Below are 27,587 nucleotides of genomic sequence, written 5' to 3' on the forward strand. Positions count from 1 at the left end.
TTTGTGGAGATGCGGGGATGGATATTGTTCACTGGCAGGCTCTAACCGTCGTCAATTCGAACGGATCGGTATGTCGATAAAAACAAAATCATGGACGGAGGAGAGTTGGACTTTTTGTTGGGTTGGGGTCTTTGCTAGTGGTCATATACTAGAGATATATACTCATTAGTAGGCTGCCTGCTCCGTGGCAGTTGAAGTCTACAAATATATATTTGAAAGCCAGAGAGAAGAAGCAAGAGAAGGGTTAAAAGATAATGCCATTGTGAGCTATTGTCAAAGCCCTGGAGTTGTAGAGAAGAAGAAATCCAGCTGGAACCCCGAAATCCAAAACAGCTCATAACCACTAACCTCATCCCCTTCTGCACAGCATTCGTGAGATCATTATTGATTAAACTCATACAACCAGAGACATCGCTTCGCTAGATCGGAGTCCCCGAGGCTGAATCCAGCCCAGGTTATATACACATTATCCTCCCTCTCAGCTGGCTCGCCTGCCTTGACATACTATACTTCGGGATGTTCCTCCACAATTTTCCAACCCCAAGTAGAGCACGTGGTGAAGATACGCTATTGTACAATTGTCGTCGCCTGTCCTCCTTGCGTCGACCACCTGGTTCTGCCACACATTTGTCGGTAGCCTCCTACTGCACGCGTCGCAGTGGTGCTTGACGGGGGAGCATCATGGGTGGCCCCCGGGCTCGGAGCCAGGCGTCATTGTGGGGACCTTCGGTACGAATAACGCTGCCGATGGACATGAAGAGGCTGGAATTGAAAGCGCATGTCAGTACAGTCCCTAATCCACTGGAATTGGTGTGGAGAGGACATACCCGAATGTCGCACCGGATCCAACCATGTATTTGCCCAGTGTTCGCATAACTCCGTTAGGGCCGGCGCCGTACTGGAAGATGGTGACGGTTCCTGGTTTCATAAATATGATATCGTTCGGATAGTATCGAGTAGACTAACCGATGATGAAGCCCATGATGCCTCCGACAGCTACACAAGTTAGTGGTTAGCCATTGGTACGGCCGATTGAGAAATTTGGATATTAGATTGGAGTACTTACTTGATCCCATCATCGCACCCATCTTCACTGTACAATTGTAAGCTCACCCGCTCTCGCATGCGTACACAAGACATAAGATCTTCATTCGGGGAGTATAAGAAGCTCACTCTTGTCAAAGGTAGAGGGGCCATGGGCCTGGGGAGGGCCTGCAACGACGGGCATTGTGAAGTACAAGAAAGGTGAGATCAAAGTCAAAGAGTGTGATTGTAACAAGTGAACAAGGCTTCACAATGTCCTTGATACTCTGTCGGATGCTAGCTGTGAGCTTCACAGTCGCAAAAACGACTTCGGTTCAATGTCGGACCACCAAAGCCGACAAGCACACGTGACTGTACTCCACTTGCTTGTTGCTCACGTGACTACTAACGGGCCTGGGGCACGACGGAATGCGAGCTGACTCTCGTCTCCCGTTGCGATGTTCGTCTGGGGTTTCTCGACAATATTCGCCCTTGCGTGTCAAAATAGTTGCTGTTTTGGTGGCTTACGGCCCGTGCAAGGCGGTTGTCCCGTCTCGTACTTCCTTTCTTCGCTTTTCTTCGCTACTACCTTCCCCTTGGGACGCCGTTTCTTACCGCCTACTTCTCGATCCTGGCCTAGACGCAGCGCCTCCTTGATCTGAAACCCTTCATTGCCTCCTATTCAACCCTCAACCCTGCCCTGGGTATCTTATTTCATCACGTCGAGGTAAGCCTGCCGATTATGCACCGCTTGTGACACACTCGACTTTGGTTTTCGGTATCCTGAGCTCGGAGAGCACCGCACGTTCGCTTGGTGGGACTCGCATGATGCTAACGTGACCTCCCCGGATTAGTTGGTCGATTGCCGAGAAAGAAGCAGTTTCCTGTGTTTGTCGCGCCCGGATCGCTACAAACCTGCCTTTTTGACTACAAACCGCGATACATCAATTGAAACATCCGTCGATCAATTGCCTGGCCGTCGTCTAAACAGACCGGCTCGCGTCCGTGCGTTATCCTACTAGCGCCCATGAGATAGACGGGCCTCCACTACATCTTACAACAACATTTCGCACGACATCGTTCCTCCTCCTCCATGACTGCTGTGGCGTCACCACCTAGTGTACAGACGGGCCCTCGCTTGGGATGGTATGATTCTGGTAACGGTGGACAAGGCGCACTGTCTTCCATGAACACGGAAGAGGTTTCTCGCATGTTCATGCCGCGAAAGACCCTGCATAGATCAAATTCGTCTTCGTCTATAGGGTCCAACTCGTCCACCTCATCCACTTCGACTATCCCCGCTAGCCCGTCTGGGACTGATGCGGGACAAGCGCCCAACGGCGAGTCCTCGAATTGGTCCAAAAAGAAGTCCTCGAAAAGTGTCTGGCCTAGTTCCAAGTCGGAACCAGTATCTGGGATAAGCACCGCGCGCTCGCAAGCGAAGCCAGCCTTCTTTTCCGGCGCAGGCGCCTCTTCTGCCATGTCGGCGATCCAGCAGCCTTCTTCTATCCTTCCATCCCAACAGCAGCACCTTCTCCAGTCGTCCCAGCAGAATGGCGTTCGCGCAGGGAGCGCGCCTACTGGAGAACCGCCCGCAATCTTGACGCTAATTCCGATAAATGGTACCTTTGAGAAGAAACAAATTACCGTGCCGTTCTACCCTGAGACTCTGCGGATTGGTCGGCAAACAAACGCCAAAACCGTACCTACGCCCAAGAATGGCTTCTTCGATTCCAAGGTGCTCTCTCGACAACATGCTGAGATATGGGCCGATAGAAGTGGAAAGATCTGGATCCGCGATGTGAAGTCGTCCAACGGCACTTTTCTCAACAACCAGCGCTTGTCTCCGGAGAACCGCGAGTCCGACCCTCATGAGATTCGCGAAAATGACACATTAGAGTTGGGCATTGATATTGTCAGCGAGGATCAAAAGACAATTGTTCATCACAAAGTTTCCGCCAAGGTTGAACACGCTGGTATATACGGGAGCGTGCCCAACATCTTTGATCTCACTCTTGGCGACCTAGATCCGGCATCCGGAAATGGGCTCCTCCCATCTCCCCTCAGCCAGCCGCTGTCACACCTTCGAGGGAGAGCCGGTAGCGCCTCAAGTACCCGCAGTAATCAAAGTACTGCGAGTAGTCAGTTTACTCAACTTCAGCAACAGCGCCAGATGAACTACTGGAGCTCACCACTGTCAATCGAGCAGATAGTCAAAAGGCTGACTGTAGGTTGATCTATCCCTCGTGCTTGGATGAACACTAACATGCTTCAGACCGAAATGAAGCAGGCTAAACAGCAGCAACAAGACCTTCGCCAGACTGACGAGTTCTTAACCGGGTTAATGAAACCAGGCGTTGTCGAGAAGGAGAAGCAAAGGCATTCACCCGGTGACAGCATTTCGTCGCGTCAAATGAACGGACGCCCAAAGATGCCTCGTATGGATTCTTTCTCTCGGTTCTCAGATCCTCCAGCACCCCCTCCACAGCAACCACTACCCGAAAAACCCGATGCTCTCCCGCGGAACGGAGCAGACGCGATCTCTCCTCTAAAACGGACCGATACGGAAAAGCCAAAGATGAGTGCTGGCAGCTCCCCTGTGTCGCGAGAATCCAGTCAAATACTCTCACTCATCGAGGCCTTGTCGTCTGCTAAGAGAGAGCTCGACAGCCAAGGTGCCCGCGTGAAAGAGCTTGAGAATATGCTCATGCAAGAGCGGCACGCTCGGGAGTCGGCAGAAGAAAAGGCCAAAGCGCTGGAGCTTCTTTCCACCAAGGAGCCGAAAGACACTTTGGCGCCTATCCCCGACTCACAGCTTGACAATTCTCCGGAGAAAACTGAGGAGGCAACTCCTGAGAAGCAAGGTGCTGAAGTCTCGGATGGCCCTACTGAACCGGAACAAGAGCAAACATTGGTTGATAACCAATCCGATAAGCTGCAACGTCGTCTAGAGGCGTTGATGGGTGAAATGGAAGAAATGAGGAAGCAGGTCTCCTTGTTCAAGGATCGAGCAGAAAAGGCAGAAACCGAAACCGTCGAGACCCGCAAATCGCTGGCTGAGATGATTGAGACGCTCCGAAAGGAGCGCGCCGAGACTCGTGACTCGCGTAATGAGTCAGTCTCTGGAGTACAGACCACACCGGGCGTTGAGAGACTATCCCCGGAACCTGATGACGAGTCAGCTGCTGCTGTCGACAAATCAAAGGCACTTCCGCAACTCTCAGTGTTGTCGCCTCACGCCACAGGGGCAGAATCCTCCGCCCCAGGAGTCACGGCACAGTCTCACAGACGTCTTGATGCGATTGAACAGTCAAGTCCGTATGCTTCAATGCTCGGAGTCGTGCTCCTTGGAGTTGGGCTAATGGCCTACCTGAATGGGTGGCAGAAGATGGACAAGTAGCTGGCTTACTCTACTTGATCTCTCTGACCCAAAAGCTGACTATATTCTTGACTGCCCGTTTTCACTCGATTGAATACCCTTTGATCGTATACCTTCCTTGCCTCGCCATTTCTTTTTGTCGCAACCATTTTTGATTAGCCTGTCATCTTGGGCTACTATTTTCTATAGTCCGTGTATCCTGATCAGTTCTTCCGGCGTTGATCATGAGTTCCTGGCGCTTTTTCCTGTTTCATCTCTTTTGCAGTTATGGATTGCATAACTTGCATGACTTTCTCTCTCTCATTTCTTGTTTATCCTTTGACTTGATTTCTCCAACGCTACGCTGTTCCAGTTATGGTTCCCTGGCAGCGGCGTCCTTTCCACCCATGTTAATGTCTCTTTCACATACTGGCAGTTTCAGGGCCTTGTGTATTAGTCTATTATAGCGGCATCGCTGACCTCCTTTGACCAGGTGACGAAATAACTACTGATGAGATTTCTCATCTCTCACTCTGTCCTGTCACTGACCCTTGATACCACCTTTCCTCCTTTGTACTCTATGATTGAAGATGGTCCGTTCCCTCCCTCTCTTGCATTTAGCGCCCGGTACAGGTTACGGAGAAGTATGAATTTCCTTACTAGAACGGCTGCTGTTGTCGGTTGAGGAGACTACGCTGGCTGTTGCTTTCTTTCCGAGTCTCTTTCCTCTCCTTCCCTATCTTTTTCTCCTTTTCATATTGGGTTTCATGCATGTTATGAGATGTATATATCGATATTGATTGATACGGGTTGCCTGGTGAGCGTGGCATATGAATTGCAGACAACTTTATTCGTTACTTTCTGCTCCGTTTCAGTCTGAACTGCAAGCGTGTATTGGGATCTGGTCCAGTTGCATTGCACGCAGTATGGCGAGCGGCATGCCGGGGTGTCAATGCTCGTCGACAGGTCGGCGGTCTGACCTCAGCTCGTAATCGAGCATATCCGAAGCTTAATGGGGTTCTCCTGGTGATATTCAAGACGACTCTCGCTAGCAGTAAGCTGGATAAGCATATGGCGAAGAAGGAAGCATTCTCATCCTTTCATATAAGGTTCGCTGATCGTACTGGGACACTCGATGTACCAGTCGGGAACCGTGTACGATCAAGGTTGTAAAAGCTGATGTAAACATGTGTTTGTCGATGAAGTTTGATCAATGACCCGCCTGGTGTCTCACTTGAGAGAAATCGCAACCTGGACCGAATTGACCCATCTCGTCCTCGACTCTGGCAACTCCTTTCCAGCAAACTGCGCCGCCAGCGTAGCAGCTCGTTTGCGTTTCTTCTCTGCGTGTTCCGAGAGCGGTTTCGATTTTGCTTCAGTTGTCGGAGGTGTTGGATTCCCCCTCTTCTCGCTCATGATCGTCGTATCGTTGACGTCTGTAGTTGTGTCGGGTACCATTGTAGTTTCGTCTGTCTTCCCATCGCTATTCGGACCGGCCATATTTGCGCCCGAACTCGTGGTTCCAGTTCCACCCTGTACCACCTCACCCCCGGCACTCCCCCCCTTTTCGGTTCCACCCCCCTCCTCAACATCATCAACAACAAGCACACTCCCCGTCTCAACCCGAACAGTATACTCTGCCTCCCGCTCCCCCTTCCCAAACCATTTCCCCACCTTGAGTGCAGTCTCAATCGCCCTCCCAGTAGCCTTAACAAAGACCTCCTCCCTCACAAGATCCTCTTTCCCTTCGCCCCGCGCAAGCGCAGCAACCAACTTCTCCGTCGAAACGCCACCACCCCCTCCACCACTCCGACCTCGACTTTGGCCATTTCCGCGGAGAGAAGCTTCTACTGCAGCTGTCGCGCGCTTCTCAGCTTGCCGCAGGAGTTTCTGTACGCGCTTCACGGCAGCCATGTAGGGGGTTGAGGAGGAGATGTAGACTGTTTTGGGGACCGAGGCGCCGGCGTAGGGAGAGGCTGTTGCGGGGTGTGGGATTGGGCGTTTGTGGACTTTCGCGGCTGGAGTTTCAGAATGGAGACGTTAGTCGGGGTTTCTTTCCTTTTCCCTTCTTGTATTTTAATCTTGAATTGTTTGATGGCGCGACGTACATTTCGGTAGCTTAACCATGTCTTGGTTTTTGCGCTCGAAGTTGAGGGGGGACATGGTGGTTTTGGTGTCTGATGTGGAGGTCTTTTGGCGTTTTGCGGCCGGCATTTTGCGTCTCAAGGGTCGAGAGTTGGGGTTCGGTGCTTGCTGGTGAGAGATTAGGGTCCTTCGAAGGTGGGATGGAAGAGAGCATGAAGGTGACTTTTTGTAACCAATAGACGACGAAATGTTTGTGTTTGTGGTGTTTGCATTTCTTATCGGTGCTTATCTGTAGGTGCCTCAGGTATAATTTGGAGAATCCAGCCTAGAATTCTAGATTATCTAGATTCCGCTTGCGAAGTTTGGATTCTTGGAGAAAACTACGTCTTATGTATTTACTGAATTTTTACTTTGTGCTTTTTATAAGGCCTTGAAGCTGACGCGAACACATTCCTTGCTGCTGTATCAAATAGCGACGCAAGTCCGTACCACTCGTCTTCAATGGGACCAGCTGATATGTCGCACACTGACATTGAAGAGAAAAAAAGGTCATATTTAGTATCCGACGCGGAATCTCTGGCAATCGTCCTGAGCACCCCTGAGAACGACCTGTACTTCAAATTCAGCACCAACCCTCTTCAACCCTAACTCAAATCACCTCACTCACCGGCATGATAACAGGCTGATGATTACTCGCCGCAACCATTGTACAGACTCGATAGTAGCCAACCGGCAGGCCTCCTCTGACCTGAACCGAGAAGCCACCTTCCCCACCTCCTTTCCCAAAGATAGTCTTGAAGAAGGCAACCCTGGTGGGATCAGGAGGCGCTATGTGGGCTTCCTGTCCTTCAACCATACCCTCGGTAAACCCGAACAGCTGTTGTATAGTTACATGGACGTGGCCGATGACTTTGCCGTCATGAATTGCCTGCGGTGCCGCATAGAGTGTAGAATTGGGATTCGTCACGGAGCCGGCAGCGAGATTTGCAGTCCGGAGTCTCACGAAGAATGGGGTATTGACCGTGAAGAGTTGGTTCTGGAATGGGTAGGTGATTATGGTTGAGATCATGTTTGTTTCGGCGGGGATGTCGCCCATTACTAGTGTTGAGAAAGTTTTAGTGACTGCACTGGACTTGAGCGTTGAAAGCATATGATGAAGATACTCGTACCAATTCCATTGCAGGAGCCGCCTTTGAAGGATTTGCCGTTCGTGAGGGTTCTCTGGGTGCAGTGGTTTATGAAGTTTGCGGGGTCACTGGAGTGGATGTTAGCCTGGGGAGATGAAATGTGCTTGAGTCTTCATTGTACATAGCAGAAGGGGTGTATCCGATAGAATTGTTGCTTGGAAGGCCATCGCTCTGGCTGGCGGTCTGGATGTTGTCCGTCTCGAGCACGACCCAGCTGCATTTTTGGTTGTCTTGGGCGGAGATGAGAGAGGCGAGGGTGACGAGAAACAGAAGGAGCAATTTAGGGGTCATTTTGAAGAGAAGACAGGATGCTTAGTGAGATGGTTCGTTTGGAAAGCTGGATTGCTGCTGCGTTGCGGAGATGTAAAGTCGAAGTCCGAGATGGATGAGTTCCATTGAGGATTCCTAACACTCAGGACGACTTGAAACCTACAGACTGTTACGGGAGATAGAAGATGAACGGTATGACCGAGTATTGTCGTCAGATAGATTTATCTGTCTTCTACATACACTCTTCGCTAATGCCATCTTTGTACAGAAAATCCAATCGCTATGCATATAACGTCGTCACATCATAAACCGCGAAGCAATCCACCATGGTCTCAAATGAATACTGATCAAGTGATAGCCTTATCAGACATCAGTTGCTTGAGCTTCAGGAAAGGGTTAAGCCCTCGAAATGTCCGAGAAGAAGAAGTCTGGTTTCGAGCACCAGTGTTGCTCGTCTCATTCGCACTTCGGGCCTGCACGCGCGACAGGGTATTATCCTCGGTGACGTTCTCTAGATGAGCTGATTGAGAAGCCGCACGTCGACGACCTATCGACCTGAAAGCACCCGATATCTGCGCCCGCTTGTTCGGAGTCGTAGTCGGGCGCTGAGGTTCGGAAAAAGTGACATGGGGACCGCCGAACGCCTTTAGAGGTGATGGTGGTGTATGTTTTTGCGTTGCGAAAACGCACTTGATAAGAAGGCCATGGTGACCCAGGCAGCGACGGAGATTCGGTTGGTGGGATGATGCCTCTTGCTTCAACTTCACGACGGCCAGTTGGCCTAACACATCGGGTGCACCAAGGACAGATGAAAGGAAGCCTCTAGCAAGACCCATTGGAGGCTAGAGGGTTCGAAGACGGTGCAATAATGAGGCTGAGGAATGGTATCTCTCGAGTTTGGATTGATTTCCGACAGGATAGAGCGTGGGATGAAACCTCTTTATACTTTCTGCCATCTCCGATCGAATGGTTGACGTCAGGTCCAGCAACGCAAGATCGAATATCGATAAGATCTGGACCATCGCTGACCCACAAAATTGGCCACTCAGGGCTCTGCGATCATTTTTATGCTTGGGACGTTGATCTACGATGATCCACCGGGTACGCTTCCGGAGGTTTGGTCTATTCTTATAGGTGGGATCAGTTCCCAGCCTCGATGGCACTCTCGTTCGCCTCCTTGGATGCGTGTTCGATCCTCTGGAGATCCCGACACTCGTGCTTGACACCGATTACTGTCGACGATACTAGTCCGATTCTGGGGTCTTGTCTAATCAGTCTTTTCGCACTTGTCTTCCATCAGTTTGTGATAGGTGCTACTTGCGTTCGCCAGAGTGGCATCATAGCAATCCGCAAAATCTGAGGGAAGTCGAATTGAGAAACCTGAACGACAATGATGCTTGGAGGCTTACGAAGACGGTCAAAGTATAATGACAGTGCGCAATCTACTTCCGATGCCATGTGCTTCTGGCTCAAGCGAACATGTACTGGCTGGAACGAGATACAGTGGGACTGCATGCATTACGCAACACTCCAGAGAAGGCTCACAGTGATGATGTCAAGTCACGCCAGCCCGTTCTGCATCAGGAACTCTGAGTGGTAGCCAATGAGCAAACTATGATCGATTCATGGCATGTGGGAAACCGCCTGCGATCCATTTCCATGGGACGAGCCGAGTCGGTGAAGGGGTCTAAGGCAGGTCTTGTCCTAGTGGGCCAGACGAACACTGGCTGGTCTAGAGCACTAAAATGCAGCTTAAATCCAGTCCCGTTTCATGCATGAACGCTGCAGCGGATATTGAATGGGATATCTACGTACCCTGCGCAAATGACCCTAGACAAGTACTTTGGTCGTTGTACATCAGTCAAGCCGGGCGCTGACTATTGGTACCTGCATCATGCAGGGAACTCATGATTTATGGCTAAGTCGAGGTTGATTTGTCGTCTCTTTGGATATTCTTCCAACGCTCAAGCAACACCTCGTTGGTCAGCCCTGAAGCCCTTGTACGACACGAACAACCCTAACTGCTCGAGAAGTCTAACTATACTTTCACACAGCAATCAAACCCTCGAATGATCCCGAACGAACCCTTTTTTTGAGATGGGGGAATGTTCCGTCTCACATGCGACGTGGAAAGTGCCTGGTGACAGAGCCAACAACATTTGACAGTTCATATATGAGGGTATTTTGTCAGTGATTCGAGGCCATACTAGATGAACTCCACTGTTCTCAAGCAAGGAAATAGACCTCCTGCATATACATCACTGGTTTGTTATTCATAAATGTAGCAGCCGTGAAGGAAACTATAAGAGGTCATTCACGGATCGGATCTTGGTCTTCCCGGAGAACACACCAATTCACAAGGAAAGAAGTCCTGAGAGTCTGAGAAGATTAAGAGAGAAGGGGCACGTTTATTTATCTCTGCTCGATCCTTCTAGTGATCCTTCATTCGCAACTATCCACCACCCTTTTATCATCCTGCAGACTCTCCAAAAAACCTACCTACATTGACCTGTTCTTACCTCTCTTCCTGTGAACATTACGACTTCCAGCATGGAGATATCTCGCTGCGGTCTAGGCGTTTTAGGTGAGTTTGGCCTCACTTGAGCATCTACGTGGTGTCTAACACTCAGTGACCGGGTGCCACAGAACCCAAGTTCCACCGTCCTACCAGCCTCGAAGCTATCCAGGAGGACTTTTACAACAAAGGTGTAGCATTCATCGAGGGATGCGATGAAGAGTCTTTGACAAAGCTCGCACACCAGTTTGGAGACATTGTCCGCCCGCGCAACGAGGTCAATGGCGCTGGTATCAGCAACATTCGTTTCGCGCCCTCGTTGGCTGGAAAGGGATATAGTTCCGAGGGTATGACCAGGTCCAGACCTTCAGGACTCTATAATTGGCATCAGCTGACAATTTTTTTTAACTATCTAGAGCTGTACTTCCACACTGACCGCAGCGGCTGGGAACGTCCTCCCCGCATCATCATGTCTACCCTAACTAGGAAATCGACAGCTGGAGGCGAGTCCCTGCTAGCAGACACCACTCGCATCATCAAAGACGTCAAAGAGCAGGGAGACGGGCTCTACGAGCTACTCACCAGTCTGAAACACGCAAGCTTCCGCTCAGACGATGGCGTGTTTGTGCCCCGTCCTATCTTCGACGAGTCCTCGGGTCTGTTTCGCTTCCGCTTCGACGACAACATTCAGCTCTCTGCCTCGCTGGTAGTTCGCTTCCAACAGCTGTTGGACATTCTCTACCGCAATTCATTTGCAGTCGCCTTGCAGGACGGTCAGGGCTATCTGCTGGATAATCACCGGTTCCTGCACGGGCGTACTTCATTCACTGGCGCGCGGGAGATGCTCAGAGCTCTCGTTAATCTTTCGCCCCCAGTGCCCGTTGTTACCGTCTTGTTCGACATTGACGGAACCCTCTGCCGCTCTGAGGAGATGAGCGTGGATGCGTATTACTCTTGCATCAGCGATATCGTTGGCAAGCCGATCAGCCACGCGAATACTACCGTGAATCTACACGGAAGGACAGATCTAGGTCTGCTCCACGATGTCCTCGATTACCATGCCGTCGACAACAAGGCCTCCGTCATTGAACAGTTCTTTCAACTGCACCCTTCATACCTACAGAAATCCGCCGGCAAGGGCCTACTGTCCGTCCCCTGTCCTGGGGCAAAAGACACTCTCGAATGGCTAGCAACCAGGAAGAACACCGTTAATCCCAACAGCAGTTCCCCCACCCTTCGCATCGGCCTTATGACCGGAAACTCCCGCCCAAACGCCCTCCTCAAGCTCACCGCTGCGGGAATCAGCACATCCATATTTGACCTCAGCATCTCCGCATTCGGGGACACGCACATGGACCGTCTCTCTCTGATCCAGGACTCGGTGACTAAGCTCCGCGCGATAGACGGTCAGAATTTCCAGGGAAGTAAAGTCATCATCGTCGGTGATACCCCTTTGGATATCGAGTGCGCCAGGCAGGCCGGTTGCGCGGTTGTCGCTGTTGCCAGTGGTAATTACGGCTTGGACGAGTTGGCAGTGCTGGAGCCGGATCATGCTTGTATGAGACTTAGTGACTCCAAGGCGTATCTTGATTCTTGTCTTGGGGCGTCGGTATAGGCGGCGTAGACGGCGCCGGTGTCTATGGTTGGCGGATAGGGGGTGTTTCATTCGACCAGGCCGTACACAAACCCTACATGACTTTTCGAAAGGAAAGAAAGCCGGTCAGTTAACTCGCGACTTTAGTTATGCATTGCATATTATTATTACAATTCTTGAATTTCTAGTCCGAGACCCTAACAATACAGCTTCTTACCTTCTCACTTTCTATTCCTACTCACGTATCCCTTAGCGTCTATCATCAGTGACAAATTCCGTCGAATTCTTCAGCTCCCAATATCATGATACACAGGCTCATCAGGGCAGGCTAGCTGCTGGGCTCGAGCTGATTGAAGCCAATTTCATAGATGAACATGGGGCCAAAAAGCACTAATCTGGCTGCAGCAGTCGCATTTTTACGACTTTTTTGAAAAGGACCGAAAGGTCGTAATTGCTCTACATGTAGTCAACAAACGAAAAACTGTAGTCTATTTGTCATATCGGCAACTGTAGTCTGGGCTGTCACTTGGCAGTAAAAGTAACGATATACAATGATAGGAATGGGCGCAGGGCGTCCATCGAACGGCCTTAGGACGGCCTACCATAAGGATCAGTGTGATAATGTCACAAGGACCGCTTCCCCAGCCCCAACTAGCACCTCTCCATTGTCATCTACAGACTGGCCGGCAAATGTGATATTCCCAGCGATCTCAACGCCCGGGCTTGTCAGTCGCTTGACACTCGCGCCAGAGAATGCGCGGTTCGGCAATTTGAATGCCGTCTATGGTCTTTTAGCCGCCGGTTGTGTGGAGATCCAGACGCCGAGATTGAGAATGGCAACCGGCTTCAACGAGGTCGATGTCCTGCTGGACCCGGAATTTGTGTTTGTGCCGTAGATGGCGTATACTGCAAGCGAAGTCTCGTTGACCAGAACCGAAACCTGCTTGATTCCTCCCGATAGAGCGGCCGCTGTAAACCAGTTTCCGTAATAGAGTGGTTTCACGTGTGCAGCAGTTCCATTAGACTCTACTGGCTGCCAGACGCTATACCGATACGGAGTGCCCATGTGGTAGTATATACGGGATATGCTCAGACAGGCGGCATAGAACGTGAAGTCCACAGACCACAGGGCCGCGGCATAGACGTCCGACACATCGCGAGGCCTTGGCATGAGACCGAATTCGTTTCGCCCAGAACATAGGCCACCCCGGTGTAGTTGCCGAGATAGTCATGGCAGTATATCAAAGATGTCACGTGGTGATGGGTGAGCAAGTTGTCCTCGATAGTTGCATCGGTTGCCCCGTCACACGCTGGTTCTATGTACTGTTGTTGGCTTTAGTACCAATCTCGAGGCCAAGAGGAGGGAAATGAATGGCAAAGAAGAGAAGTAAATAGACATTGCGTAAATCATGATCGACGACCTTTTTTACCATGTTTATAGTGTCCAATCCCAGCTCCAGCACATTTTCCACATTCCAAGACGGAGTTGCGTTGAACCCTAGATTTCGGGGTGCCTGAAATGCACCTCCTTGGAAAAGCGGCTCCGTGCCATCGTTGGTAGCGTCACTGATGATAGACTGTTTCACAATCGCCGCAGCGTACTCCTTGAACCAGCATAGCTGGCGACGGTCCAATTGCAGTCACGGTGGCTGCTGCATTGAAATCCTGCCGACGCAATATCAGGATATGGCTCAAGCTATATTAGGATATGAACATACCGTCTTTCCTTCCGGTGGCGCGGGAATAACTGAATGATTCCTGGTATAAGCAAATGCACAGTAGTACATGAATGTTGTCTCGTCCTTGTCTTCAAACTCAAGGGTAACTTAACTCCCTTGGTTTCAGCTCCGAGATCGTCAATCAACCTGCTCACCTCAGATGCATGATCGGCCATCAGAAGCCGGTTCACACGATATCGATGCAGTGAAGCTGCATCTTCGCTGTGCCGCAGGTCTGTCAGGTTGCCTAGCTATCGCTCTTTTGAGTTCGAGCTGTTGGTGACTGGAATGGACGTTCTCGCGTATATTATCTTTTCAGTGGAACTTGAAGGCCCGATGAGGATGGCTGCCGGTTATTGCCTGGGTTTGGTTGTGTTTTCGAACAAAGTCTTTCCGGTCGGGATAGTTGTGGAGGAGACGAGAGCAAAGCGCCCCTCTGGGAATCAATTCCATTCCCCACATTAGCGACAACCATCTGGGAAGATGCATATTTACTCCATTGCAATGCGAATACGCGCGGCATCGGAGCGGTCGATGAGTTCACCACGAGTACGGATGGCCATGTCATCATCCGATGTAACCCTGACTCCTACTCCTCTTGATTCTCAACATCTCAGTCGCTGCTGACTTCGACCTTGGGGTATTTCGCGATCGATCTGGCCTTGGTTTCCCGCTTGGTTGAAAGTCGGAGGGTACTCCGTAGAGTCCATTCCTTCCCGGTTAGGTTCAGAAATCCCATCCCGAGAGGAAGTAGCATTCCAGCCATGGCCCAATGCAACCTTGTGTTTGCTTATATTTGGCAGTTGGGGGCTTCGCTCCCCGGCTCACGGGTGGCACCATTTGTCATTGTGGTTGCTGTACTCCTTCTTTACTCCGTTCGGGTCTCGACATGGTTTCTCTGAGTCCTAATGTGAAGATATTCCTTATCGCCGGGCATGTTTCGCTCACCGGCCTTCTGTATGGGTTCGATACCTGTAAGTCTCCTGCTCTCCCGAGCAAGCGACAGTTGAGTTGATAGAAGATTGAGGCTCAATCGGTGTCATCACCCAGATGACCCAATTCACAAACTCAATGGGCCGCCTGACCTCAACCCAGCAGGGAATATACGTCGCCAGCATCCTGCTCTCGTCGTCCGTCTCCTCGCTAGCCAGTGGACACATTTCCGACCGAACCTCACGCAAATACGGCATCCTGCTTGGCGGAATCATCAGTCTAATCGGGACAATAATATCAGCAGCCTCGCCCAACTTTGCCTCGCTCATCGTTGCCCGCCTTGTCACCGGGGTTGGGATAGGTCAAGCTATCTCAGTGACCACTGTGTATCTTATAGAGATGGCGCCCGTGGGAATCCGTGGTGTCGCTGCATGTTTTCTGCAGACGTACGTGGTGCTAGGGATTATGGTGGGGTATTTTATTGCGTTTGGGGCGCATAATATCACTGGCAGCTGGGCGTGGAGGGTGCCGTTTGTTGTTCAGGCGGTTGTGGCGGCTGTTTTGTGTGTGGGAATGGGAGTTGTGCCGTTTTCGCCGCGGTGGCTTGTGCAGGTTGGAAGAGCGGATAATGCGAGGAGGGCATTAAGTAAAGTGAGGCCTCTGACAGATGTCGAGAGGGAGTTGGAGGAGATCCAGCAGAGTTTGGATCTAGAAAAACAGCAGCAGACGGCGACTATCAGGGAAATTTTCAATCGGAAGTACAGGGGTCGGACAGCGTTGGGAATCTTCTTGATGGCTTTTCAGCAGCTGACTGGCGTAGGTTGACGCTCTTTTTTGGAGATCCCAGGCTAATGTCCCATAGATTGACGTTGTCTTATATTATGCGCCGATTCTATTTCGACAAGCTGGATTCACATCCCAAAGAGCTTCATTCCTGTCTTCTGGCGTGACCGGCATCGTCATGTTGATATGCACCATCCCCGCTCAGATCTAGGTTGACCGGTGGGGTCGGCGCAAGCCGTTGATCTATGGAGGGGCTCTGATGGCAGTCTGCTTCATTATTATCGGCTCACTCTACGCTCGATACGGCCATACAAATTCGGATGAAGTACGCCTTGACTCGGACTCTGCTCAATGAGTTGTGATCGTTCTGATCTATATTTTCGTGGCCAACTTCTCGTGGTCGTGGGCAGTGGTAAGTGCACCTTTGTCTCCAGCAGGACTGTCACTGACGCCACCGGCTCATTACGGTGTACAACGTAGGTTGGGAAGATCTATGCGTCGGAAATTATCCCGACGAGGCTCCGGGCAAAGGTTTGCGCTGTCGAGCTTGTTGCCAACTGGGTAGTGAACTTCATCGTCACCTTTACAGCACCGTTATTCTCGCAATCCTCGTCAAGTGGGCCATACTTCCTGTACGGATTCTCGACGGTGGTAGCAGTGGTCGTCTGTGTTCTGATGCCGGAGACCAAGGGCCATAGCCTGGAGTATATTGAGAGATTGTTTGAGAACAAAGGAAGTCATGAAGAGTCGAGGCCTTCGATTCTGTCGGGATCGGCATGATTAATTTGACATTGGGAAATGATTTGCTGCCTGGGAAGGGACAGATTCCTGTTTGATATTACCTTATTACGTCGCTTCAGGTGAAGCACGGATGACATAACATGATGTCTCTCCACGGCGAAGAGGCTTCAAGCCTCAAGGGAGGAAGTTATTCTACTTTCAACCGCCGCTCAGGGACTGCTCTGACTGGGGTGTCACCTCAAGGATCTTGATAAGCCGGGGTCATGTCTGACATTCAACGGTCAAATATGAGATGTCGTTCGTAGAATGTGAGCGACCACTTATCGTTCAATTTCGTCGTAAATTGAGACGTTGAGGTCGAATTCGACGCTGTTTTGCGCTTCGGGTTTTCGCGGCTTTTCCGGCAGCATGGATAAATCCAAACCATAAATTTCTGGGCGTTTCACGTTCTAAAATGATCAACGGTGGCTATTTTAGTGCGAGCTGAAGCTGGGTGCCTCCTCATTTAGGGATGAAGTAATGCACCCTGCACATTGCATATCCTCGCAGCCGAAGGAAGGGATAGTAGGTACTTTTGCTTAACCACCCTCCAATCTGCTTTTTGAGAAGGCATTGCGAGACAATGGTCTTGCGGAGAATGAGACTTGCTTAACTCCGTGCTGGACCATCATCAATACAACAATAGCAACGACAAAAAAAACTCGATTTCACTGGTCGAATCGAGGAAAGGGATCGACAGGGTGCTTGATACTTTCCCAGAAAAGGCATCAAGTATCAACGCTCGCATGACTATTACTAGCGAACTCCAGTCTCCAAGCTGGCGGGCTGAAGAACTGAGAAGTCGAGTCCCGAGTCTTTGAGGCTGTGAATTGGCTCTCGCCATGCGACCCACAGATCTGTCGGTAGGCAGAGACTTTCCCCCTTCGCTCATACCGGTAGGTCGATGTTGCATAAGACTTCTGCCCTCTTACGGCATTGTGCAGGTATCGATCCACTGGTTTCAGCTCCCGCATGATCAATCAAGCAGAAGAGCCAAACCTCAAGGGCAAATTCGTCAAAAAGAAGCGATGGCAAGAGGGCGAAGATGGGAGGCAAAGTTCTGAAATTCTGCAGGCTGGAAGCTGACTGCGCGGCGAAAGATTGAGACCGCTGACGAGCCGTGAGTCGTGGCCAGTGACCACCATCCAAATCCTGCCTCCAAGATCACGGATACAAAGCAACTCAGGGAGGCGGAAAGCATGGACTCAAAATCCAGCCGTGGCCAGCCCGTTCACCCTTGAGCCGTCCCACAGCGAGCACCCCAATTATCGGTCGCCCTACTCGTAGACACACGATCTTTGCCTGTTCCGTGCTAGCAAGATCGTTGGAGCTTCGGGACTCGTAGTCGACCCAGCTCACTGGAGCCGGAAGTCGTTACGCAAATCCGGTTGATGCATCGAATTTGAACGGGGAAATTCGAACCTCGGGGGAATATGAGTCGGGATATTGTTTGCTGTCGTGCGCCCGCGCTGGTTGTTGAGAGATCTGATCGGGACGCTGGCTTTTCTTAGCAGACGAATTCAGGAACCAGGAACAGGACCACGACCAGGAACGAGGGGGATTTTCCGACCACTCTGCGTAGCCGAGCTTGACCGTGGGGACGAGAATCAACAAGCGATAAATGGCGCGTGGGAGAGGCAGTGCTGATCCACCGAGAGCGAGTGAGGCCATCCAGAGCACCGGGAGTCCAAGACCCAACGCGAGTTGATCCTTCCGTGGCAGCCGTGCCACTCACACGCCTGGAAGCATCCTGAAGGAGACGCTAAAGGTCCACCAACGTTGTGCCGCGGAGCCCAGACTCTCGCATCCTGTCGTTTTCTCTGCTTATCCCTGATGCAGTAAAAATCTGCCCACTGGCGATGGCTTAATTTGGAGGCGCGGATTTGATTAAAGAACGTTCGAGATGACGACTCCTCCACTGTCGCCTTTGTCTCTGCTTTTCTGATCTTTTCCTCGCTCACTCTCCCTCTCTCCCTCACCTCACCTTCCTTTGTTGTGTGCCTTGACCGCGATATTTACCTCAATTCCGCTTCCAACTCTCTCGTTTCGACTGCTCTGCTCTTCGAAGAAAAAGAGCCTCTGCTTCTCTCCTTGTCCCAGTGACACCAATCGCAGAATTTACTCCTGTTTGCTTTGAGAGTGAACCTTTCTACCACCAACTTTTTGCCCTTCGTGCGACTCGATCCACACGTCCATCCGTGCTTTGGATCTATCAGTCCATCATTCATCATCGTCAGCTCTTTCTTGCCGCCGTCGAGTCGGAAATTCAGACGTCAGAACTCAAAAAACAAAGAAAGTCTTAAGCTTTGGCTCCTTCTTTGACAGCTCGAAGCTGTTTCCACTGGTAGCCACCAAACGGACCCAGACTCCCGGACCCAGACATTTTCGTTCCACTTCCCGCCGCAACGTTTGCTTCCCCCTCACGCAGAAGAAATCAAAGGGATACTCTCCTTCTCTCCCTGCCGAGCGCGCTGGTTGTTTCGATCTTTTTCTGACCGCTGCCATTGGAGCTCTCATTCTCGAGGTGCAGATTCGTGCTATGGAGGGACATGTTACACTCAATTGATGCCAGCCGTCACTGCGAACACGTCCCCGTCTCTTTGATTGTCCTGCACCTCAATCACGTCGTACACACAAACCTGGCGGCCTCTCCTCTTCTTGGTTAATCCAGCTGGACAGCCTCTGTTATACCGTATCTACCTTCGTAACCACTATTCTCTAGAGTCTGAGCCTCACCCGCATACCTTCAACCTCCTCCGACAACTTTCCTTGGCCTTTCGTGGTACACGCATCATTAGAGCAATGGCGCATTCAGAAGAACAGCTGAATGCCCCCGATGGCTCTGCACTTACCTGGATCTTTGACCATATCCTGCGGTATCCAGGCACCTATGAACTTCCCCTGCGCACAATGTACACATTGAACTGCAACCCCACGAGACAGCCGACATCGAATACTATTCCCGAGACAGCGTTTGCACGTCGTCCGACTTCTCCCAAGTCCTCCGCCGCCGAGGATTTCAGAGCCCAATTGACCCATCAAATCTCCCGACTGCCCTCCCAGCCATGCTCATTACCGCCGAGCTTCATCACTTCGTTCCTGCGACGTTGTTTCGCTCCCCAACTGGAAGAAGTCGATTTCCCCCAAGCCTTGACTGGTTTGGACTACCTCAGAGACCTCGAAACAAGGCGAAAGAAAGAAATCGCAGCAGCACTTCAAAGACTCGGCGTAGAGCCGAATGATCTCCAACCGAATTCCGAATTCTCCAGAAAATTCCCCGGCGTCGTCGCTTGGTTCGAGTCGATCAACATCAAGGGCCGCAAGGTGGAAGCTCTCTACACAGAAATCTACCTTGGACTCCGCCGATGGGTATGCCTTGTCTCTTGACACTTTGGTCTACACCTCGCTAACCTCTGTTTAGACCTTGTTGAACGAAATGCTCATGGAACCGCTCAATAAAGCGAACTGCATCGCCTACCTCAACACCCTCTTTCCACCCGTCACCAACGCCACTGTTACCCCCACTTCACACCTTACCCCGCAGATCCTGAGATCACAGCGTGACAACTATTTTCGATACATATCCGCTATCGAGACCAATGGCAAGCAAGTCCTCGACAGTGTTATCGCGCGGGGCGCACCCGAGGGCGAAAGCACCGGCTGGCCTCTGGTGCGCGACGCACTAGACAAGTACCTCCGCATCGCCAACGAGATAATCGATGAATGCGCAATGGTCAATGGCCCAGCCAGTCTCGACGACGGCACGGGCCCCACCACTCGAGGACACAAGGGCCGGAAGGCTGACTCTGGCATCAGCTTTGGGTCAGTGGGCGAACTTTCAACCACCCCTTCCATCACGAGTAACAATAGCTCCGAAGACGTTTCTGAGAAACCGCTGCCGCCTTCCCCAAGAGGGACGCAGAGCAGAGGTGGCTCCACGCTTGAGCGGCTGGCCCGCGAGCTTCGCAAAGTCAAACTCGGTGATGGTGGCAAGGCGAAAGGTCTGAGAAAGATGAAGTCCACAAATACGCTTGGCCGCTCAGAAACGATGGCCAGCACGGACGAGATATCCTTTTTTGAGCTCGATGAGCAGAAACGCAAGCGACTCCTCTGGGCGCACTCGAAGCAGTCCAGCGGGAGCTCATCACGTTTTGATTAGATCCAGCCGCAGGTTGGCATTTCTTGACAAAAGCAAAACAAAAGTCTGGAGTTTTACATTGCGCCATAGAGTTGGCTTTGATCGCTGTCTCTTCGCTGAGGGCAGATACCCCTGGCCTTGACTCGACTCTGGGTCATGTATGTCCTTCGCCTTGTTGTTACTACTACTGTCATTCCATCGTCCCGTTGAAGCCGGGCGAGCAGCGATGGATGGTTATGTTGTGGTTCTACCCGCCGTATCGGTATCTACTTGGGTTGTTGGTGTATTGGGAAGATCAGATCTGGTGTCATTTCTGGCGCAAAAGGCTACTGTACCTAAAACTTGAACAAATATGCTTGAAGCATTACCTTCTACACTACTCCTGTCTGTCACATGCTGATGCGTATCAATGTCTTATGATAACGTAGCGTTATTCTGAATTCAATGGATTTCTTGTCATCAAGTTAAGTAGTATTTGGCGAGTCGGGTTTGCGGACTTAGTGGTGCAGGTTTGAGTTTCAATTCTTGTAGCCCCATAGAGAAGTTGCCTGGGACATCCGGTATGGAAGCAAAAAAAAAAAAAAAAGGATCGACACCTGTGAGAATCACGCTCCCGAAGGCGTCTGCATCTCAGTAAGATTAAAGATCCCTGTTATCATTTGCCGGAAACCTTGTTCCAGGTCTATGGACCCAGCTTAGAGTTGCACATCACCGCTTGAGTCTAGACATTCGATTCAGTCAACTGCCATGTGACGCGGGGGTCCTGCGTATCTGGCCGCTGCGCCGACCGTAGTAGCTCTGGAAATGTGGCCTGAAACGCCCTCACCTGCTTGACACCATCGACTCAAAGATCATTATTATTCTGACGTTGATCAGCTCCTTGAGTATCATCATTTTGGTCAATGCCGGATAGTGTTTGTTGAAGATTGCCTCGCGCCGTGATGCTATCGACCTGAACGCCGCACTCCGCTATCCATCGCGTGGCCCCATCTCCAGTACAACCGACCATCGAATTGAGCAAATCCGTCAAACGGGCAGCCGAAATGCTCCCGAACCTAGGGCATGTTGCCTCGTGGCGATTATCCTACGCGGTAATCACCGCTCTCCTAGCGAGTGTTGTACACTCGAGCCCCTCCGTCAATGTTGCACTCCAAGCTTCATTCGACTCCGCCCCATACCTCGTGGAACTACTGTGAGTGAGCCCTTGGCTAGTCGAGCTGGAGCAATTCGATTGCTCACAGAAACCAGTGAAGTTGCAGCCGAAGAAAACCCAACGTCATATTTCCCGTTACTTGACCGTCTCGCCGAAGGAGCCTTTGACGACGCCGTGACGGACAAAGAACTATACGACCGCTTCTTGCAGGTTGCAGTCGACGACGGACACCTCGCCAACCCAGAGAGCCTTTCGTCTTTTAAACTATCGCTATCGATCCGATCTGCCAGTCCGCGAATCGCCGCCCACTACCAGTTCTATAATGCCTCGGTACAGCATTCGCTTATGGCGGCGCAGGATGCTGCCTGTCCGGTCTGGGTACACTCGGATGGAAAGCAGTACTGCTCTTCTACGATGGAGCGAGCGCAGCAGGACGTGCTAGGGGAGCTGTATGTTGCGACTTTGCCCGGTTAGCTCCTTAGTTGCTGATTACTCTATAGGGACGGACGAGAGCTACCCTTTGACCGAATCATGGGACACGGCTCGTTGCCTCCGGCGATTCTATATGCTGATGTGGCTTCTCCGATGTTTAGGGATTTCCACCAGACGCTCAGTGCCCTTGCAAAGGAGGGAGAGATCTCGTATCGGGTTCGGTATCGGCCGCCTCAGCACTGGAGCTCGCGCCCTCTCTTTGTCTCTGGTTATGGTGTTGAATTGGCTTTGAAGCGCACAGATTATATCGTGATTGACGACCGTGATGCTGAACAGAGAGACTCAAGCGGCGAAGCTACGTTGGCGGAAACGGAAGAATCACCAGATGACCTTCGACCACTATCATCGTCAGAAGTGGCCCGCCTTGGATATAACACAGTCGGCTTCGTCGCAGATAGCGCCGACCCGCTCGACACACTTGTGAAGCTGTCTCAGGACTTTCCTAAATACTCTTCGACAATTGCTGCGCACAACGCGAGCGTGGAACTACTGCAAGAAATCCGCACTAACCGCCTAGAAATGCTTCCCGCCGGGGCTAATGCGTTGTGGATAAACGGTGTCCAGATTGATCCCCGACAGATAGATGCTTTCTCACTTGTTGACCACCTCCGCCGCGAAAGAAGGTTAATCGAAAGCTTCCGAAGCCTAGGTCTTTCTGCGCAGGAGGCTGTTGCTCTTCTGGCACATGAGACCGTTGCAGAATCCGCGGCGCAGGACACGCCTCAGCGGTATGATTACCGCGACGAGATCGAAGGTGGCGGTGTTATTATCTGGTTGAACGACCTCGAAAAGGACGCAAAGTACGAGTCTTGGCCTGCTGATCTAGCAGCGGTAAGATCTATATTTCCATTTTGGTGCACTAAACTGACGGCTGTAGTACCTTCGACGGACGTACCCTGGCCAGCTTCCGGCTGTGCGCCGCGACCTGAACAACATCGTGTTTCCTATTGACCTTTCCAGCCCTCAAGATGTAGATTTGGTTACGACTACAATTCAAGTCTTCGTGAAGAGAAAAATACCCGTGAAATTTGGCGTTGTTCCCACGTCTTACTCGCCAGGCTCGACAGCTCAACTAAAGGTGGCTCACTATCTGCAAGAAACATATGGTTTGGCCAGTCTCATGGCTTATCTAGAAGAGGTACGTTCCTTTGCTGCTAAATCAGCTTCCGTTCCTAATGTGAGTAGAGTGCTAGAAAAGGCAAGCTGGCGACTCCGGATAAAGCCACCTTCTTGGCCGCCACGCAAGGCCGGACAACTAGAGCAGAGAAACAAGACCTTTCGCTAGATGAGGTTCTAAGCAGCGAAGAACTTGCTTCTTTAGTCTCTCGTACAATACACTACCAAGACCGCCTTGGTATCAAGAGTGACGCTTCCGTTACGCTCGTCAATGGTATCCCAATCAGTCGCGGTGAAAACTGGCCTCAGGAAATGAGCGCGAAGATTGATAAAGACCTGCGCGTGATTCAGCAAGGCATCATCGAGGGACAGTTTGAGGAAGAGACCTGGCTACCTGGGCTCTTCCTTGCTCAGGCATTTGCTCGACGAGTGCCGTGGATCATTCCGGAGGACCCCAAGGACGTCAAGCTCGTTGATTTGACCAAGGTCTCGAAATTGCTGGATGGAGTGCCTCGAATTGCGTCTCAAGTTGAGCCGCTAGAAAGCGTTCATATGATTGTGATAGGGGATTTTGACTCTGAGGCTGGGTTGAAATTGCTTACCTCCGCGCTTGACCTCCGAGAGAAGCAGGCGAAGACTGAGATTCTGTTCCTCCATAATCCGGATGAGTTCTCAGAACAAAAAGCGTCGGCAGTTGTATATCGTGCCCTGAATGGCAAGAAGGAAGTCAAACCCGAGCAATTGTTGGCCGAAGTTACATCTGCTCCTTCAGAGGAAGCACCAGAAGCGTCCGACTTTTGGACAAGACTCCAGCCGTTGGCCGAGACGCTGGGTCTCTCTCCCGGAGAGACTGGAATTGTCGTCAACGGCCGGGTTGCCAAACCCACTCAGGACGTGACACCAGAAGACTTTGGCCAGCTTTTCCTCTACGAGGACATCAACCGGATTGGCCCTGTCACAAAAGCGGCCAAAGACTTGTCGCTTACCTCCAAGGTGTCCGATCCGCTTTCTTTCGCGAAGCTGACATCGCTAGTTGCCCTGTCGACTGTCTCGGATGTCCCTGAAGGCCTTTTCGAAACGTCGTCCGACGTACGAGTCGACTTTTACAAGAACTGGACCGGCTCTGGTTCAATTATTACTGTTGCGGGCTCTGATGACCCTGCAATCACCATCGCGGCGTCCATTGACCCCACGTCCGAGCATGCCCAAAGATGGTTGCCCATCCTGAAAGTACTCTCAAGTCTAGACGGTGTCACGCTCAAGCTCTTTATGAATCCCCGGGATGAGCTACGCGAGCTTCCCATCAAACGGTTCTACCGTTATGTTCTCGACCCAGAGCCTTCATTCAGTGACGAGGGCTCTGTTCTGCGTCCCACAGCTACATTCTCTGGAGTCCCGGTCGAAGCGCTTCTCACACTTGGTATGGATGTTCCGCCGTCGTGGCTTGTCGCACCACAGGATTCGATTCATGACCTCGACAACATCAAGTTGGGCTCAGTGAAAGGATCCAATGTAGACGCTGTGTACGCCCTAGAGCACATCCTAATTGAAGGACATTCGCGTGACTTGACCACGAAATCCCCTCCCCGAGGCGTCCAGCTTGTTCTCGGAACGGAAGACAACCCATACTTTGCCGATACAATCGTCATGGCCAATCTTGGCTATTTCCAGTTCAAAGCGCAGCCAGGACTGTGGAATATTAATCTCAAGCCAGGCCGGAGTGAACGCATCTTCAACCTCGACAGCCTGGGCATATTGGGTTACTCTCCTCAGCCCGGCGACGACAGCAACCAAGTCGCACTCCTCTCCTTCCAGGGCAAGACTCTCTTCCCTCGGCTCTCACGAAAGAAGGGCCAAGAAAACGAAGACGTCCTTGAGACCGGGTCAAAGCCTGGATCAGCCACAAACTTCCTCTCCAAGGGCCTCAACTTTGCTTCGGGCGTCCTATCCAGCGTCGGCGTCAACTCTAAGAACTTGGAAGAGCATGCCGACATTAACATCTTCTCTGTCGCTAGCGGCCACCTCTACGAGCGCATGCTCAACATCATGATGGTCTCGGTCATGCGCAATACCAAACACACGGTCAAATTCTGGTTCATCGAGCAATTCCTCTCCCCCTCGTTCAAATCCTTCCTGCCCCACCTCGCCGCCGAATACGGCTTCACCTACGAAATGGTCACCTACAAATGGCCGCATTGGCTGCGCGCACAAAAGGAAAAACAACGTGAGATCTGGGGGTACAAGATCCTTTTCTTGGACGTGCTCTTCCCGCTCTCCCTCGACAAAGTCATCTTCGTTGACGCCGACCAAATCGTCCGCACAGACATGCATGATCTCGTCACGCTGGACCTCGAGGGCGCCCCCTACGGGTTCACACCCATGTGCGATTCCCGCGAGGAAATGGAGGGCTTCCGCTTCTGGAAGCAGGGGTACTGGAAGAACTTCCTCCGCGGTCTACCCTACCACATCTCCGCGCTGTACGTCGTCGACCTCAATGCCTTCCGCGCAATGGCCGCAGGTGATCGGCTTCGCGGGCAGTACCAGATGCTCTCGGCGGACAAGAACAGCCTGAGTAACCTGGACCAGGACCTGCCGAACCACATGCAGCATCATATTCCGATCAAGAGTCTGCCGCAGGAGTGGCTGTGGTGCGAGACTTGGTGCTCGGATGAGGCGCTCGGGCAGGCGAGGACGATCGATCTGTGTAATAATCCGCAGACCAAGGAGCCGAAGCTGGAGAGGGCGAGGAGGCAGGTTCCGGAGTGGACGGAGTATGATAGGGAGATTGCGGAGCTGGCGAGGAGGGTTCAGGGTGCTGGGGAGGAAGTCATCGAAGACGTTCCTGTAGAAGAAGAGGAGGAGGAGGAGGAGGAGGAAGAAACAGCTCCCGAGTGGAAGAAGGATGAGCTTTGATTGTCATTGCAAACTAGCTTGGATGAAGTATAATGTATTACCTATCATATATCTAGACTAAGCAAATGAACTTGGCCCTTGTTATAGGATTGTCGAGTAGAGCAGCGCTCCTCAAGCTCGATCGTCTTTTTTGCTGACATTGAAAGGGAGTGCAGTGGAATCTAGGCAGGAAGCACGCACCTGCCAGATTCAGGAGAGCAAGGACAGATCTCCTTGGGAAGGTGCGATCAATGATGGCGACCATACATGGAAGGTACGATGGCCGCTCCTCCCTCCAGAACTACCTACAACTCCAGGAAGGTGCGACCCAGTGCACAGAGGAAATAGCATAGGGGTATGTAGCAGAGCTATGCCGAGGGGCAGCAATCGCGCAGTACCCTCTACTCTTCCAGACTATACACATCAACCCGCCAATTCATACCTTGTCGTCACTGCCGGCTTCTCCTCCAGCTCTGCAAGACGCACCATCTTTACCTGCTCCCCAGAGTCAAGCTCAGCCTTTTGCTGCCCGCTGGCGTCAAGTTCAACCTTCTCGCTCTCAGCTCCAAGCTCGGCTTTTCCATGTCCTCGCTCAACAGCCTCCATCTCAACCGGATCCTTTACTCCTCCATTACCTGAACCTTCATCACCATTCTGATCTTCACTAGCAGCAGCCTTTTCCATCTCCCTCCTCTTCCTCTTCCTCCGTCGCCGAATCAAAAACACCACCCCGAATATCGCCGCCGACATCCCCATCCCCAATCCGACCCCAATCCCAATCTTCGCCTCGGTCGAGAGCTTCGAGTCCTCCTCGTCAACGACCTCGTCCTCCCCACCAAGTAAACTCACCCCGTCGACCCGACCTAACTCTACTTCCTCAGAATCATCATCATCACCATCCCGATAATTCAGCACAAACCCTACCGCCGCCGTCTCCCCCGGCGCAACAGACGTGATGATCCCCGCAGGCAACGTCGTCAAGCTCAGACTCGCCGCGGCATTCACTGTAACGTGTACCTCGAGGGTGCCAGAAGTCGTGTACCCGATTTCAATTGTGAGTGGGTTCGTGTTGAGGTCTGTATCTGTGTAGGCCCAGCGGAGGGTTATGGGGTCTGTTGCTGGGAGGGCAGCCGAGGGGGTTGGGGCGAGGAGGGTGAAGTTTGGTGGGTGTGTGGGTGTTGCATTGTTGCTAGGGTCTGTGGTTGTTAGAGGTGGACAGGTGGATTGATAGGGAGGGAAGGGGAGGGGTTATGAGACGCACCTTGTGCGAGAACGAGTTGAAGGAGGGAGGTGGAGAGGAGGAAAGCTCCTGAGGCGCGCATGTTGCCAGTATGTTCGTAAGCGTATTGACTGTGGACACAACGGTCAACTCAAGGGGTTCCTGTTCCTCGAAAAAGCATCAATATCTCGCGCAAAGCGCCGTAGAAAAGCCCCCTTTCTTTGTGGCTGTTCGACTCCTCTCACAAAATGGTATGAAGAAGAAGAACCAAACGCCGTTGTTGAAAACAAGGGAAATAATAATTTTTGCCTCGCACCGTCGCTCAATTCCA

At 51.6% G+C, this 27,587-nt stretch overlaps 11 protein-coding genes across 11 annotated transcripts; 5 read left to right on the plus strand and 6 right to left on the minus strand.

Annotated features, from left to right (window-relative positions):
* Window positions 1–236: 236 nt before the first annotated feature.
* BJX68DRAFT_235138 (MGR2/ROMO1 family protein) lies at window positions 237–1,497 on the minus strand. The gene is made up of 5 exons (XM_071039849.1): window positions 1,174–1,497; window positions 1,067–1,093; window positions 967–996; window positions 828–918; window positions 237–762 (listed from the first exon to the last, which is right to left on the minus strand). Exons 1-5 carry the CDS (start codon window positions 1,226–1,228, stop codon window positions 642–644), a joined length of 324 nt encoding a protein of 107 aa, XP_070900254.1. The 5' UTR covers window positions 1,229–1,497; the 3' UTR covers window positions 237–641.
* A 465-nt stretch (window positions 1,498–1,962) lies between these two features.
* Window positions 1,963–4,525, plus strand: BJX68DRAFT_62387 (putative cytoplasm to vacuole targeting Vps64). The gene is made up of 2 exons (XM_071049506.1): window positions 1,963–3,250; window positions 3,299–4,525. Exons 1-2 carry the CDS (start codon window positions 2,117–2,119, stop codon window positions 4,421–4,423), a joined length of 2,259 nt encoding a protein of 752 aa, XP_070900255.1. The 5' UTR covers window positions 1,963–2,116; the 3' UTR covers window positions 4,424–4,525.
* A 1,086-nt stretch (window positions 4,526–5,611) lies between these two features.
* BJX68DRAFT_265773 (ribonuclease P subunit p20 family protein) lies at window positions 5,612–6,595 on the minus strand (the record flags this gene model as incomplete). The annotated part of the gene is made up of 2 exons (XM_071045320.1): window positions 5,612–6,399; window positions 6,490–6,595. The coding sequence occupies 2 exons, from the start codon at window positions 6,593–6,595 to the stop codon at window positions 5,612–5,614; spliced, it is 894 nt and encodes a 297-aa protein (XP_070900256.1).
* Window positions 6,596–7,021: 426 nt separating this feature from the next.
* Window positions 7,022–7,944, minus strand: BJX68DRAFT_265774 (uncharacterized protein; the record flags this gene model as incomplete). Its single annotated transcript, XM_071045321.1, has 4 exons — window positions 7,022–7,075; window positions 7,134–7,564; window positions 7,636–7,721; window positions 7,775–7,944. The coding sequence occupies 4 exons, from the start codon at window positions 7,942–7,944 to the stop codon at window positions 7,022–7,024; spliced, it is 741 nt and encodes a 246-aa protein (XP_070900257.1).
* Window positions 7,945–8,130: 186 nt separating this feature from the next.
* Window positions 8,131–8,879, minus strand: BJX68DRAFT_235145 (uncharacterized protein). The gene has a single exon (XM_071039850.1). The coding sequence runs from the start codon at window positions 8,757–8,759 to the stop codon at window positions 8,271–8,273; it is 489 nt and encodes a 162-aa protein (XP_070900258.1). The 5' UTR covers window positions 8,760–8,879; the 3' UTR covers window positions 8,131–8,270.
* A 1,594-nt stretch (window positions 8,880–10,473) lies between these two features.
* On the plus strand, window positions 10,474–12,174 carry BJX68DRAFT_275060 (uncharacterized protein; the record flags this gene model as incomplete). The annotated part of the gene is made up of 3 exons (XM_071047763.1): window positions 10,474–10,507; window positions 10,570–10,785; window positions 10,855–12,174. The coding sequence occupies 3 exons, from the start codon at window positions 10,474–10,476 to the stop codon at window positions 12,051–12,053; spliced, it is 1,449 nt and encodes a 482-aa protein (XP_070900259.1). The 3' UTR covers window positions 12,054–12,174.
* A 639-nt stretch (window positions 12,175–12,813) lies between these two features.
* BJX68DRAFT_265777 (uncharacterized protein) lies at window positions 12,814–13,203 on the minus strand (the record flags this gene model as incomplete). Its single annotated transcript, XM_071045322.1, has 1 exon — window positions 12,814–13,203. One exon carries the CDS (start codon window positions 13,201–13,203, stop codon window positions 12,814–12,816), a length of 390 nt encoding a protein of 129 aa, XP_070900260.1.
* A 1,436-nt stretch (window positions 13,204–14,639) lies between these two features.
* BJX68DRAFT_254601 (uncharacterized protein) lies at window positions 14,640–16,246 on the plus strand (the record flags this gene model as incomplete). The annotated part of the gene is made up of 5 exons (XM_071042904.1): window positions 14,640–14,724; window positions 14,778–15,499; window positions 15,546–15,641; window positions 15,678–15,791; window positions 15,947–16,246. The coding sequence occupies 5 exons, from the start codon at window positions 14,640–14,642 to the stop codon at window positions 16,244–16,246; spliced, it is 1,317 nt and encodes a 438-aa protein (XP_070900261.1).
* A 2,660-nt stretch (window positions 16,247–18,906) lies between these two features.
* BJX68DRAFT_62477 (uncharacterized protein) lies at window positions 18,907–20,510 on the plus strand. Its single transcript, XM_071049509.1, has 2 exons — window positions 18,907–19,615; window positions 19,668–20,510. The coding sequence occupies exons 1-2, from the start codon at window positions 19,049–19,051 to the stop codon at window positions 20,403–20,405; spliced, it is 1,305 nt and encodes a 434-aa protein (XP_070900262.1). The 5' UTR covers window positions 18,907–19,048; the 3' UTR covers window positions 20,406–20,510.
* A 699-nt stretch (window positions 20,511–21,209) lies between these two features.
* BJX68DRAFT_235153 (putative UDP-glucose:glycoprotein glucosyltransferase) lies at window positions 21,210–26,104 on the plus strand. The gene is made up of 5 exons (XM_071039851.1): window positions 21,210–21,576; window positions 21,633–21,986; window positions 22,038–22,860; window positions 22,907–23,167; window positions 23,215–26,104. Exons 1-5 carry the CDS (start codon window positions 21,428–21,430, stop codon window positions 26,056–26,058), a joined length of 4,431 nt encoding a protein of 1,476 aa, XP_070900263.1. The 5' UTR covers window positions 21,210–21,427; the 3' UTR covers window positions 26,059–26,104.
* Window positions 26,105–26,460: 356 nt separating this feature from the next.
* BJX68DRAFT_265781 (uncharacterized protein) lies at window positions 26,461–27,359 on the minus strand (the record flags this gene model as incomplete). Its single annotated transcript, XM_071045323.1, has 2 exons — window positions 26,461–27,233; window positions 27,299–27,359. 2 exons carry the CDS (start codon window positions 27,357–27,359, stop codon window positions 26,461–26,463), a joined length of 834 nt encoding a protein of 277 aa, XP_070900264.1.
* Between the last annotated feature and the right edge of the window lie 228 nt (window positions 27,360–27,587).

This window comes from Aspergillus pseudodeflectus, assembly GCF_044049435.1.
Source record: "Aspergillus pseudodeflectus strain CBS 756.74 chromosome Unknown BJX68scaffold_16, whole genome shotgun sequence".
In the NCBI taxonomy this organism is placed as follows: Eukaryota; Fungi; Ascomycota; class Eurotiomycetes; order Eurotiales; family Aspergillaceae; genus Aspergillus; species Aspergillus pseudodeflectus.

What these genes read in the sequence shown, in the direction of transcription:
- BJX68DRAFT_62387 (XM_071049506.1), top strand. Translation starts at nt 2,117, where the DNA reads ATGACTGCTGTGGCGTCACCACCTAGTGTACAGACGGGCCCTCGCTTG. An exon ending in AGATAGTCAAAAGGCTGACT is followed by an intron (nt 3,251 to 3,298) that starts GTAGGTTGATCT and finishes AACATGCTTCAG; the next exon opens with ACCGAAATGAAGCAGGCTAA.
- BJX68DRAFT_62477 (XM_071049509.1), top strand. Translation starts at nt 19,049, where the DNA reads ATGGCGCATTCAGAAGAACAGCTGAATGCCCCCGATGGCTCTGCACTT. An exon ending in ACCTTGGACTCCGCCGATGG is followed by an intron (nt 19,616 to 19,667) that starts GTATGCCTTGTC and finishes ACCTCTGTTTAG; the next exon opens with ACCTTGTTGAACGAAATGCT.
- BJX68DRAFT_235153 (XM_071039851.1), top strand. Translation starts at nt 21,428, where the DNA reads ATGCTCCCGAACCTAGGGCATGTTGCCTCGTGGCGATTATCCTACGCG. An exon ending in GGCCTGCTGATCTAGCAGCG is followed by an intron (nt 22,861 to 22,906) that starts GTAAGATCTATA and finishes TGACGGCTGTAG; the next exon opens with TACCTTCGACGGACGTACCC. An exon ending in TCATGGCTTATCTAGAAGAG is followed by an intron (nt 23,168 to 23,214) that starts GTACGTTCCTTT and finishes TAATGTGAGTAG; the next exon opens with AGTGCTAGAAAAGGCAAGCT.
- BJX68DRAFT_235138 (XM_071039849.1), bottom strand. Translation starts at nt 1,228, where the DNA reads ATGCCCGTCGTTGCAGGCCCTCCCCAGGCCCATGGCCCCTCTACCTTT. An exon ending in GGGTGCGATGATGGGATCAA is followed by an intron (nt 997 to 1,066) that starts GTAAGTACTCCA and finishes TAACTTGTGTAG; the next exon opens with CTGTCGGAGGCATCATGGGC. An exon ending in CATCATGGGCTTCATCATCG is followed by an intron (nt 919 to 966) that starts GTTAGTCTACTC and finishes TTATGAAACCAG; the next exon opens with GAACCGTCACCATCTTCCAG.
- BJX68DRAFT_235145 (XM_071039850.1), bottom strand. Translation starts at nt 8,759, where the DNA reads ATGGGTCTTGCTAGAGGCTTCCTTTCATCTGTCCTTGGTGCACCCGAT.